The sequence below is a fragment of the Ursus maritimus genome, unplaced genomic scaffold, assembly GCF_017311325.1.
Source record: "Ursus maritimus isolate PB19 unplaced genomic scaffold, ASM1731132v1 scaffold_7, whole genome shotgun sequence".
Taxonomy (NCBI): Eukaryota; Metazoa; Chordata; class Mammalia; order Carnivora; family Ursidae; genus Ursus; species Ursus maritimus.
In genome coordinates, this window is record NW_024426885.1 from 75,553,552 (window position 1) to 75,567,022 (window position 13,471).

General features: G+C 38.7%; 1 protein-coding gene across 6 annotated transcripts in view; it reads left to right on the forward strand.

The window, feature by feature from the left end:
• PCDH15 (protocadherin related 15) overlaps positions 1–13,169 on the forward strand; it is a 768,547-nt gene extending 755,378 nt beyond the window's left edge. For 3 of the 6 annotated variants that reach the window (XM_040624601.1, XM_040624600.1, XM_040624599.1), the window contains 2 exons: positions 9,091–9,199; positions 12,400–13,169. In XM_040624601.1, the coding sequence (XP_040480535.1) occupies positions 9,091–9,199; positions 12,400–12,951 (661 nt within the window). In that variant the 3' untranslated portion in view covers positions 12,952–13,169. Of the gene's footprint in view, positions 1–8,161; positions 8,233–9,090; positions 9,200–10,105; positions 10,958–12,399 lie in introns of those variants that run through there. The other 3 variants (XM_008689578.2, XM_040624596.1, XM_040624598.1) reach the window with 2 other exon arrangements.
• Positions 13,170–13,471: the final 302 nt, after the last annotated feature.

Here is a 13,471-nt window from a genome sequence, read left to right on the forward strand (position 1 = left end):
TTTGGTGGTCTTTTCTTAGTTTCCGTATGTATTAGATGAAGGATGCATTCGTCAAGCAGTTTCCAAGTTTTAGTTCTGAGCTCAATTTGCTTCATTTAAACCAGTATAATCACATTGGGTTTTAGATGCCTCAAAAATCTAAACCCACCAATAACAAAAGAAAAAAAATATATATATATAAAGTTACTTAGTTTGAATAACTTAAATGTAGATTTCAACTTTGTCCCAATTCGTATTGCTCTCTGTTGACCTCATTTCCCACCCCCTTTTCTGTAATGAACACTTTTTGTTGAAATATAACTACAGACATAAAAGCATACGGATCTACTGCACAGCTAGATCAACATTTACAAAGTGCAGTCTCCCTACTAGTGCTCCAGAAGCCTCTCCGTGTTAACACTCAGATATTATTCCTCCTTTCCCTAACCACTCACCTGGCTCCTGCGTCTTTCCCCTAAGATAAGTAGTTTAATGTAATATATATATATATGTATACATATATATATATTCAACTCTACAGATACATATTATTAAATATATTTATATTTCAGTTTGCTGAAGTATAATTGACAAAATTGTATTATATTTAAAGTATACAGTGTGGTGATTTGCTGTTTGGTGAGAACACTTAAGTTCCCTTCCTTCCTCTCTCCCTCCCTGTCTCCCTTTTTCTCCCCCTTTCTCTCTCTCTCTCTCTCTCTCATTCTCTCTCCTTTCTTACTTTTCATTATTCCTCCCTCCCTCCCTACCAGATTTCAGGTACATATTCAATGGTATCAATTGCAGTCACCATGTTACACATTCAGTCCTCAAAACGTTCTCATCTTAAAGATTGTACCCTTTTACCAACCTCTCCCTACTTGCCCCACTCTCAGGCCCTCACAACTACTTTTCTAATCTCCATTTCTGTGAGTTCGATTTATTTATTTATTTATTTATTTATTTATTTATTTATTTATTTGGGTCTTCCATGTATAATTGATACCATCCACTATTTTTCCTCTGTGTCTGGCTTCTCTTATTTAATACAACATGATATTCCACCCATGCTGTCACAAATGGCAGGATTTTCTTCTAAATGTAGACTTTTACTGCACCGTAGCAATATCCAAGCCAATGAGGTTTCTTTTTTTTTTCTTGTTTCTTCCTTTTTTTTCCATTGACTTTTTTTTATCTAATTTTTTTTATTATTCATATAATGTATTATTTGTTTCAGGGGTACAGGTCTATGATCCATCACTCTTACATAACACACAGTGCTCACCACAACACATACCCTCCCCAATGTCCATCACCCAGCCACCACGTACCCCCCTGTCCCGTCCTCTCCATCAACCCTCAGTTTGTTTCCTGATATTAAGAGTCTGTTATGCTTTGTCTCCCTCTCTGGTTTCTTCTTGTTTCATTTTTTCCTTTCTTCCCCCATGATCCTCTGCCTTGTTTCTCTAATTCCACAAATCAGTGAAATCATATGATAATTGTCTTTCTCTCATTGACTTCTCTTAGCATAATACCCTCTAGCTCCATCCACATCATTGCAAATGGTAAGATTTCATTTTTTGATGGCTGCATAATATTCCATTGAACATACATACCACTTCTTCTTTATCCATTTACCAGTTGATGGACATCTGGGCTCTTTCCAGAGTTTGGCTATTTTGGACATTGCTGCTATAAACATTGGGGTGCACATGCCCCTTCAAATCACTACATTTGTATGTTTGGGGTAACTACCTAGTAGTGTAATTCCTAGGTTGCAGCATAGCTCTATTTTCAACTTTTTGAGGAAACTCCATACTGTTTTCCAGAGTGGCTGCACCATCTTGTATCCACACCAACAATGTAGGAGGGATCCCCTTTCTCCACATCCTCACCAACATCTGTTATTTCCTCACTTATTGATTTTAGCCATTCTGACTGGTGTGAGGTGGTATCTCATTGTGGTTTTGATTTGCATTTCCCTGATGCCAAGTGACGTTGAGTATCATTTCATGTGTCTGTTGGCCATTTGGATGTCTTCCTGGCAGAAATGTCTGATCATGTCTCTTCTGCCCATTTCTTGAGTTGATTATTTATTCTTTGGGTGTTGAGATTGATAAATTCTTTATGGATTTTGGATATTAGCCCTTTATCTGATATATCATTTGCAAATATCTTCTCCTATTCTGTCGGTTGTCTTTTGGTTTTGTTGACTGTTTCCTTTGCTGTGCAAAACCTTTTTATCTTGGTGAAGTCCCAATAGTACGTTTTTGCCCTTGCTTCCCTTGCCTTTGTGATATGTCCAGGAAGAAGTTGCTGCAGCCGAGGTCGAAGAGCTTGCTGCCTGTGTTCTCCTCAAGATTTTGATGGATTCCTGTCTCACATTTAGGTCTTTCAACCATTTTGAGTCTGTTTTTGTTTATGGTGTAAGAAAATGGTCCTGTTTCATTCTCCTGCATGTGGCTGTCCAATTTTCCCAACACAATTTGTTGAAGAGACTGCCTTTTTTCCACTGGATATTCTTTTCCTGCTTTGTCAAAGATTAGTTGACCACAGAGTTGACGGTCCATTGCTGGGATCTCTATTCTGTTCCATTGATCTGTGTGTTTCTTTTTGTGCCAGTACCACACTGTCTTGATGATTACAGCTTTGCATTAGAGTTTGAAGTCCGGAATTATGATGCCACCAGCTTTGGTTTTCTTTTTCAAGATTCCTCTGGCTATTCGGGGTCTTTTCTGGTTCCATACAAATTTTAGGATGATTTGTTCCATTTCTGTGGAAAAAGTTGATGGTATTTTGATAGGGATTGCATTGAATGTATAGATTGCTCTGGGTAGCATAGACATTTTCACAATATTTGTTCTTCTAGTCCATGAGGATGGAACGTTTTTCCATTTCTTTGTGTCTTCCTCAATTTCTTTCATGAGTGTTCTACAGTTTTCTGAGTACAGGTCCTTTGCCTCTTTGGTTAGATTTATTCCTAGGTATCTTATGGTTTTTGGTGCAATTGTAACTGGGATAGACAGCTTAATTTCTCTTTCTTCTGTCTCGTGGTTGGTGTATAGAAATGCAACTGATTGGTGTGCACTGATTTTATATCCTGCCACTTTACTGAATTCCTGTATGAGTTCTAGCAGTTTCGGGGTAGAGTCTTTCGGTTTTCCACATGAAGTACCATATCATCACCTGCAAAGAGTGAGAGTTTGACTTCATCTTCAACAATTCAGATGGCTTTTATTTCTTTTTGTTGTCTGATTGCTGAGGCTAGGACTTCTAGTACTATGTTGAACAGCAGTGGTGAGAGTGCACATCCCTGCTGTGTTCCTGACCTTAGGGGAAAAGCTCTCAGTTTTTCCCCATTGAGAATGATATTCGCTGTGGGTTTTTCATAGATGGCTTTTCTGATATTGAGGTATGTTCCCTCTATGCCTACACTCTGAAGAGTTTTAATCAAGAAAGGATGCTGTACTTTGTCAAATGCTTTTTCTGCCTCTATGGAGATTATCATATGGTTCTTGTCCTTTCTTTTATTAATGTAGTGTATCACATTGATTTGCAGATGTTGAACCAACCTTGCAGCCCACGAATAAATCTCACTTGGTCGTGGTGAACAATCCTTTTAATGTACTGTTGGATCCTACTGGCTGGTATTTTGGTGAGAATTTTTGCATCCATGTTCATCAGGGATATTTGTCTGTAATTCTCCTTTTTCGTGGGGTCTCTGTCTGGTTTGGGGTTCAAGGTAATGCTGGCCTCATAAAATGAGTTTGGAAGTTTTCCTCCCATTTCTGTGTTTTGGAACAGTTTCAGAAGAACAGGTATTAATTCTTCTTTAAATGTTTGGTAGGATTCCCCTGGGAAGCCATAGGCCCTGGGCTCTTGTTTGTTGGGAGATTTTTGATGACTGCTTCAATTTCCTTACTGGTTATGGATCTGTTCAGGCTTTCTATTTCTTCCTGGTTCAGTTTTGGTAGTTTCTATGTCGCTAGGAATGCATCAATTTCTTCCAGATTGTCTAATTTGTTGGCATCTAGATGCTCATAATATGTTCTTATAATTGTTTGTATTTCTTCTGTGTTGGTTATGATCTCTTCTCTTTCATTCATGATTTTACTTATTTGGGTCCTTTCTCTTTTCTGTTTGATAAGTCTGGCCGATTAATCTTGTTAATTCTTTCAGAGAACCAGATCCTAGTTTCGTTGATCTATCTACTGTTTTTTTGGTTTCTATTTCATTGATTTCTTTTTTTTAATGTTTTTTTATTGTGTTAGTCACCATTCAGTACATCCCTGGTTTTTGAAGTAAAGTTTGATGATTCATTAGTTGCGTATAACACCCAGTGCACCATGCAATACATGCCCTCCTTACTACCCATCACCAGTCTATCCCATTCCCCCACCCCCTCCCCTCTGAAGCCCTCAGGTTGTTTCTCAGAGTCCATAGTCTCTCATGCTTCATTCCCCTTTCTGATCACCCCCCCTTTCTTTATCCCTTTCTTCCCCTACCGATCTTCCTAATTCTTATGTTCCATAGATGAGAGAAATCATATGATAATTGTCTTTCTCTGCTTGACTTATTTCACTTAGCATTATCTCGTCCAGTGCCGTCCAAGTTGCAGCAAATGTTGAGAACTTGTTCTTTCTGATAGCTGAGTAATATTCCATTGTATATATGGACCACAACTCTTAATCCAGTCATCTGTTGAAGGGCATCTCGGCTCCTTCCACGATTTAGCTATTGTGGACAATGCTGCTATGAACATTAGGGTGCATATGGCCCTTCTCTTCACTACGTCTGTATCTTTGGGGTAAATACCCAGTAGTGCAATGGCTGGATCATAGGGTAGCTCAATTTTTCACTTTTTATGGACTTCCACATTGTTTTCCAAGGTGACTGTACCAGCTTGCATTCCCACCAACAATGTAGGAGGGATCCCCTTTCTCCACATCCTCTCCAGCAACTGTTGTTTCTTGCCTTGTCAATTTTTGCCATTCTAACTTGTGTAAGGTGGTATCTTAATGTGGTTTTGATTTGAATTTCCCTGATGGCTAATGATTTTGAACATTTTTTCATGCGTCTGTTAGCTGTTTGTATGTCATCATTGGAAAAGTGTCTGTTCATATCTTCTGCCCATTTTATGATTTATTTGTTTCTCATGTATTGAGTTTGAGAAGTTCTTTGTAGATCTTGGATACCAGTCTTCATTGATTTCTGCTCTGATCTTTATTATTTCTCTTCTCCTGCTTGGTTTCAGCTTCATTTGCTGTTCTTTCTCCAGCTTCTTTAAGTGTAAGGTTAGGTTGTATATTTGAGACCTTTCTTGTTTCTTAAGAAAGGCTTGTATTGCTATATACCTAGGACCGGCTTTGCTGCATCCCAACAATTTGAACAGTTGTGTTTTCATTTTCATTTGTTTCTATGAATTTTTTAAATTCTGCTTTAATATCTCGGTTTACCCATTCATTCTTAAGTAGGATGCTCTTTAGCCTCCATGCATTTGAGTTCTTTCCAGATTTCGTCTTGTGATTGAGTTTGAGTTTCAAAGCATCGTGGTCCAAAAATATGCAGGGAATGATCACAATCTTTTGGTACCAGTTGAGACCTGATTTGTGACCCAGGATGTGATCTCTTCTGGAGAACGTTCCATGTGCACTGGAGAAGAATGTGAATTCTGTAGCTTTGGGATGGAATGTTCTGACCATATCTGTGAAGTCCATATGGTCCGGTATCTCATTTAAAGCCCTTATTTCCTTGTTGATCTTTTGCTTAGATGATCTGTCCATTTCAGTGAGGGGGGGTGTTAAAGTCCCCTAGTATTATTGTATTATTGTCAATGTGTTTCTTTGATTTTGTTATTAATTGGCTTATATAATTGGTTCCCATGTTAGGGGCATAAATATTTACAGTTGTTAGATCTTCTTTTTGGACAGACCCTTTAAGTATGATATAGTGTCCTTCCTCATCTTTTATTACAGTCTTTGGTTTGAAATCTAATTTGTCTGATATGATTGCCATCCCAGCTTTCTTTTGATGCCTGTTAGTGTGATAAATGGTTTTCCACCCCCTCACTTTAAGGTGAGTCTCTTGCAGACAGCATATCGATGGGTCTTGCTTTTTTATCCAATCTGATACTCTGTGTCTTTTGATTGGGGCATTTAGCCCATTTACATTCAGGGCAACTATTGAAAGATATGAATTTAGTGTCATTGTCTTGCCTGTAAGGTGACTGTATATTGTCTCTGTTCCTTTTTGGCCTATGTTCCTTTTGGGGTCTCTCTTTGCCTAGAGGACCCCTTTCAATATTTTTTGTATGGCTGGTTTGGTGATTGCAAATTCTTTTAGTTTCTGTTTGTCCTGGAGCCAATGAGGTTTATCCAAGGTATGCTTATCATTGACTGAAAACTTTTCACCTGCTTCTAAGACACACATTAGTGTAGCTGTTTTCAAAGTTTATATAAATAGGATGCAAAAGAATCATATGTTCCATTTGCACCTGACTTTTGCTCATTGTCCGGTTTGGGAGAGTCATTTTTGTTATTGGGTGATGCAGTAGTATGTATCTTATTGACTTGTACCTTGGTTCCAATTTCTGGCTGTTACAAATGATATATTATTTTGGTGCACAATTGTACACATTTGTTTAGCATATAAATGGATCTGTACTGAATTTTTGTGAATGGATATGCATATATTTGCCTTTTGCTTTGTGCCATTTTCCAAAGGATTTGGTGGATTTATAATGTCTCTACAAGTGTCTGAGAGGTCCAGTTGCTCCGTGTCCCTGCTGAAACATGGTACTGCTGATCCTTCTGTTTGTTTGTTGTAGCCATTCTGGTGGGTAAACTGAAGCAGTTTTACCACTGAAACTGGACACCTTTGCCAAAGTAATTCGTGAGCTGCAAAGTCACCAGAGAGTAGTAACATGAAGCATCGAAGGAAATAGTGGATGTGAATGGAGGTTATTAGATGCGAGACAGGAGCACATGGGAGACATGACCGTGGTGATGGGTAGGGTGTAAATGGTATGGTAGAAGACAAGCAGTAACTAGAACACGATCACTACCAGGAGTAGTGCCAGCAACTAAATTCATGACATACAAATGGAGTCCAGTGTTGCCATCTTGTTATTTTTCAAGAGAAACCCAAGTACAGATTTTTTATTGCATTTTCTGATTAAAATTTGAGCAACTAAATTCAATTTTTAAGTGACAAAGCACAAGTGAGGGTCATTGTCCATATCCACCACGAAGGCTGTGAATTCCATACTTTCTAATGACATTTTTTTCCTCTGACTTATTACTAGATCTGGACCAACAAAATTCTTATATAAATAAGAGATGACCTTAGGGGTAAATACCCACCCATTTTCCTGTGGGTACCAATACTTTTTCCTCCCTTCCTTTTCTTACTTCATTGCACAGTTCATTTGGTTAACTTTTGCAGTTCAGCCTACTTGAAATGTTGAAATATTATTGGAAATGTAATGAAATTGAGTTTAATAGTTATTTAAAACTAGTTATATATATATAATATGTATCCCCTCCCCCCAGAAAAACATCTTTCTATAAGAGCAAAGTGACAAAATCAGTAGTGTTTAGAACTGGAAACCTTGAAAGGGCTACTGCCCTGACAATTTTTTTTTCAATAATTAAATCCAGAATTAGCAGTATGTTTTAAAATGTAAACATCCTTGAGAGGTATCACACATTAATGTCATATTTAATTAATGTATAAATGATTATCAGGAGATCCTTTCATAAAAATAAATGTAACGAATAGAAGTGCTCGGGGTGCTGTGAAGCTGTTATCAGGAAGGTAACTTTATCATTTCCTCAAGGCTAAAGTCTATTAATAATACAAGTTAAAGTATGAAGTGTCTACTGATAGTTTTGAAAGTTACCCAAGAACAAGTGTTACACTCATCTGCACTCTAACAGATTCACTGTTAAAAAAAAGTACCTTTTTTACCGTCAGTTCTAACGACATAACTTTATTTTGTGTCAGTTTTATAGCCAGAGAAAGAAGTTTTGATTATGTTTGACTAACATGTGTAATTCAAGTTTTTTGGCAGGAGTGTTCTGGGAGTCATGGGATTCTAGGTCTGGAAATAAATCTGAATTCATTTGATCTAAAATGTGATAAGAATCTATTTTCAAATGCAATTTCTCTTTCTGAACAATAGGAGTTATCCATGGAGTCTGGAATTGATCCTGGCCAGGAATACGGACAAGATTATTACAGTTATGAGCATGGGTACATCTTCAGATTTTTTTAATCCAGTATCAGTATTTTTTATGAATAATGAGCTATCGAATATTACTACTAGCATTTGTGTTACAAATGTCACTTCATCAGTTTCATCTTTGAAAAGGAATTACGTATCTACTTTTAGTTTCAATCAAGTTTTGTGCATTTTTCTATATTCAGTTCTGGTTTGATGTTCTATGTTGATATTGACTAAAACTCTAACGATGCAGTAAAATGATGCAAAATTATTTAAATGAGAAATAGAAGTCAAACATATTTGCTCAATTCCTGAATTCACCATTTCTCGCATATGAGATGTTTAACATTTTATCTAAGTAGTCAGCCTCAAGATTTGCCCAACAGAAATTAAGAAGAAAACATACTTTAGAATTCAGTAATAATTATTTCAAGTTACTCTACGCACATGTTAACTGCTTTCTAAAAATACAGAAGAGGAATGTATACAGCATTCCAGACCATGTTTGAAGCAGATCTTCACTGTAAAGATAGAGACGTTATGTCCTGAATGAGCTATTCATTTTACAAAGAACCTGTCTCCTGTTCTAAATTCTTCAACTAAATTAAGGAACAATGTGCCTTTCTCTAAACACCAGTCTCTCCCAAAACTTAAATCTGAAATAACCTGACTCTTTTTACTGTTATTCTAGGATATCATCATGGTAAAAACCATTGGCCATCAGGTTTTGGTTCTTACTCTATGGTTTTGTAACTAGTTGACAAGGAGCACAATAGGTGCTGTATAAATATCTGTTGATTGAATGATGAGGACAAGAAGAAAACAGATCAGTCATGGTTACCAGTACCCCATGGAAACATGTTGAAGGCTGTGAGTTTCTGTTTCAGGTATGAGATGCCTCAGTATGGAAGCCGTCGCCGTCTGTTACCACCGGCTGGACCAGAGGAGTATGGTGAGGTAGTTGGTGAAGCCGAGGAGGAGTACGAGGAGGAAGAGGTAATGCCATACTGTTTAACCCTATTTGAATAGCAGGCTGAAAAAAATTTCAAAAATCAGAAATCCTATTCACTTAGTACTCGTTTTCCATATAAATTTAATGACATGGACCATTTCATTGCCTTGTTTATAGAAGGAAATTAATTGTTGTGCAAGTTTATTTCCTTCTATAAAATGTTAAGCGCCTGAAATAAAGCCACAATAAAGTTTATATTTTCTAAAATCCTAAATGTTGCTCCATAAAGTTAACATTATAATCAAATACATAACCATTATTTTGCAAAACAGTGGTTACTTTGGCTCCCACATTGTCCAGCATACCTAAAAATCATGGAAAAGTACAGTTACCAGAAGCAATATATTACCAGCAAGATGCTTAATGGAATTCTGTCATGTATGTTTTAATTAACATGAGTCATTTATATACTTTGCCTGTAATATTTATTTGGAACGTTTATGCAAAACAAAAACAAAAATGTCACTGTAGCTTTACCCTGTTCAAAATTAATAGTCAACTATCCCATAAACAGATAAAGTATCATAAATTTTGTTAAGGAAAACACATAAAACTATTAAAGTGTAGGGAGGGAAAGAGGAGAGGTGATCATTACTTCTTTCTCCTTTGATCTAAGATGTAAAATAACTCAATGAGAAAAAACATTAGAAAGCCTTAGATTTTAGTATTATAAAGTACAAGCCAAAATAAAATACTTGCTTGTGATCACTTTCCATCTGTGTGCAGTGGGGATGAACCATGGACAACTGGGTTCTTATTCTCTGAAACTAGTTATAACCCTGCTTCTTATTCTCTGAAACTAGTTATATCCCTGCTTGACTTGTGTGGGACAAGGTCACACCATAACCATCCCTCAGCTGACGGTTCAATTGCATTTTCGTGATTTTCAGGAAGAGGCAAAAAAAATTAGAAAACCAAAAGTTGAAGTTAGAGAGCCTAGTGAGGAGGAAGAAGTAGTTGTCACCGTTGAGAAGCCCCCTCCAGGAGAGCCCACGTACACAACGTGGAAGAGAGCCAGGATCTTCCCAATGATTTTCAAGAAAGTTAGAGGGCTCGCTGACAGAAGGGGCCTCGCTGATCTTGAGGGGGAAGAGTGGCCGAGACGCCTCGAGGAGGCAGATAAAGATTATCTGAAGCTCACTCTGGACCAAGATGAAGCCACAGAAAGCACGGTGGAGTCCGAGGAAGAGTCCTCCAGCGACTACACAGAGTACAGCGAGGAGGAGTCCGAGTTCAGCGAGTCAGAGACCACGGAAGAGGAGTCAGAGTCAGAGACACCTTCTGAGGAGGAAGAGAGCTCGACTCCTGAGTCTTCAGAAGAATCAGAGTCGACGGAGTCCGAAGGGGAGAAGGCCCGGAAAAACATCTTTCTGGCCAGAAGAAGGCCTGTCGTTGAAGAGGTCAAGGCACTCAAGGGGAGAAAAGAGGAGCCCCCTGAGTTGCTGGAGGAAGAGCCAAGGGTGGAGGAGGAGGAAGCAGGAGAGGAGAGTGAGCTGGGCCCTGAGGAGGAGCCCGCAGGCCCTGAGGTCCCCGAGGAGGAGGGCAGTGCAGAGTCGGCTTCGGTGGAGGCAGGTGTGGACAGCGAGGAGGAGTCCGAGCCGGGCAGCAGTGTCAGCAGCAGCAGCGAGAGCCAGTCCGGAGGGCCCTGGGGCTTCCAGGTGCCCAAGCAGGCCACCAGCAAACGTGCACTCTGGGAGCAGCCCCCGGGAGCCGACTCCGAGGGCGACAACACAGCACTCTGAGACAGGACTCAGGAGGTGGGAGTTTGCCTTGACGAGTGCTCTTGTGTGCCGTGCTTTCTCTGTGCTCTCTGAAATGACGCTCCAAGGGAGGAACGTGGTCGTGACCTCTAGCTAACCTAGGACTGGAAGCATGCCAAGAGAGGGAGCGCACGAGCGCTACAAGTAGACTTGTACATCAGCGTGCATTAGGGTCAGACTGACTAATCTTCCTCTATTAGCCATTCTGAAGACAAGCCATGAATCAATAGTATCTAGGGGGGGTTCTATGAATGCACTATGGCATTATGCGTGACCACTGATGCCCTGGCCAGTGGAGTGGATTTTAGGAATACATGTGGGGTTTTTTATTTCATCCATAGACAATAGACAAATCCTTAGGACAAAACTGCCAACAAATGAGATGTCCAAAAGTCTACTTTTACATATATGTACATTTCACTTGGCAAAAGTATTGTAAAAAATACCACGAACATGTTCAAATGGGTTTGTAGCTGGCCATTTCAAATATTAGGAGATAAATGAAATGAATTTTAAAAACTTATACCATTTCTTTTCCATTGTGGATATGGATTAAAGTACACTTAGAAAAAAATTGAATTTTTGTAAAACTTTTTTTTGGGTAAGTAAACATAGCAAGTTTGAAACATATCTGGAAACCAAATAGCATGGTTTACTTAGTGCAACACATTGGTAGTTCACATCTTGTAAAAATGTGATACTATTTTGAGCGTAACCTAGTATTGGTTAACCTTTACTCTTTGCCATTTCTCATGTGGATTGGTAAAAGAAATGTCCGTTGTGTTCCAGTCGCTTACTAGAGGAAAGTTTATAAATCATTTGTTTTCATTTTTGTGTATTACCGAATCAATGATTCAGAATGGGAAGAGATTTTCTTTCAAGTTCACATACATTTAAATAAAATGATCCAGAAAACCTGGATACTTTAAGTGAATACAAAAGGGTTACAAAAAGTTTGGCTAATAACGGAGTATTAATTAGGAATTAGAATGTGTGTTAAAAAATATCTTTAAAATTTGGGAAAAGGAAGTATTAGTATGAACAGAATATACTAATACTGTGTGTTCCCTTCAGTTTAACTTCCCAGAAGAGTAGAGCAACTGTCGTGGATCAAATCCTTACCTAAATAATACACTTTTCTTTTTCACGTAGAGCAGTAATTTGATCTAAAAGAATACAAATGCCTCCTGCCGTGTCCACTTCTGAACTGAGCAACACCTTCTTCAGAAGTTAAGCTCTAGGCTAGTGGGCAGTTGGTAGGAAAGAATGGGACGTTAAGAAAGAGTTTCTTCTCTCTACCTCTTTTGAGTTCTTTAACGTTCTATGGCTTTCTATCAACATTTCTGAATTTCACAGACCCTGTCATCATTGCCCCTTTCATTCCTTTGACAGTGACTCGTTTTTTGTTTTTTGTTTTTTGGCAGTGGGCGAGAAAAACAATGATCAAGTTAGTTGTGGATCGTGAGTATGAAACGAGCTCCACTGGAGAAGACAGTGCTCCGGAATGTCAGAGAAACCGTCTTCAGCATCCCGGCACCCACAGCAACATCAACGGCAACATATACATTGCCCAGAACGGGTCCGTGGTGAGAACCCGCCGTGCCTGCCTCCCTGATACCTTAAAAGCGACTTCCCCAGTACGACTGGGGAGGCACTTTAAGAAACTCGACAAGTTGGCAGTGACACACGAGGAGAATGTCCCCCTGAACACGTTATCGAAGGGGCCCTTCTCTACCGAGAAGATGAACACGAGACCGACTCTGGTTACCTTTGCCCCTTGCCCTGTGGGGCCTGACGGTACCGCAGGGAAGACATTGGGGCCCAGGCTGAAAAGCACAGTTGAACAGGAGTCCATGGTTGACAGTAAGAACATCAAGGGGACTCCGGAATTCCATAGTGACCACACGCACTCAGACGACGAGGAACTTTGGATGGGCCCCTGGAACAACCTCCATATACCAATGACAAAACTGTGACCGATTTTTTAAAAAAAGTTATTTTGGTTTTTACTTCAGTTTTAATAAACTGCGCTTTTTATTGTCACTGAGAAAACGATGTATGGGATTTATATCATGCACACAAGCTGAAACTTTGAACGATGTGCTTTAAAAAGAGACAAATTTGCACTTGCCTTTGTATCAATTGTTCTTCCCAGAAAATCTTTTTGGACAGACTCAATTCCCTGAATAACATATTGTTTAAACTTAGCTGTTTTGTTGGGTCTTGCACTTTTTTTTTTCATTTTAATAAATGAGAAATAATTTACTAAGTAATCATTTATATTTTATCGATTAACCTAGATTATGCTTCATCTCTAGCTTCGCAGACCTTTTTTTTGGTACATGTAATGAATTTACTTTTCATGAAAAAAAATGGGAAAAATTAGAACATTTTTACAGGTAATGGGTTATACAGTTGGTGTCTATACCATCCTGATTTTTTTAAAGGAAAGGTAGAATTACAAAGTGATAGCGAACATGAGAATCTTCTGTAAAT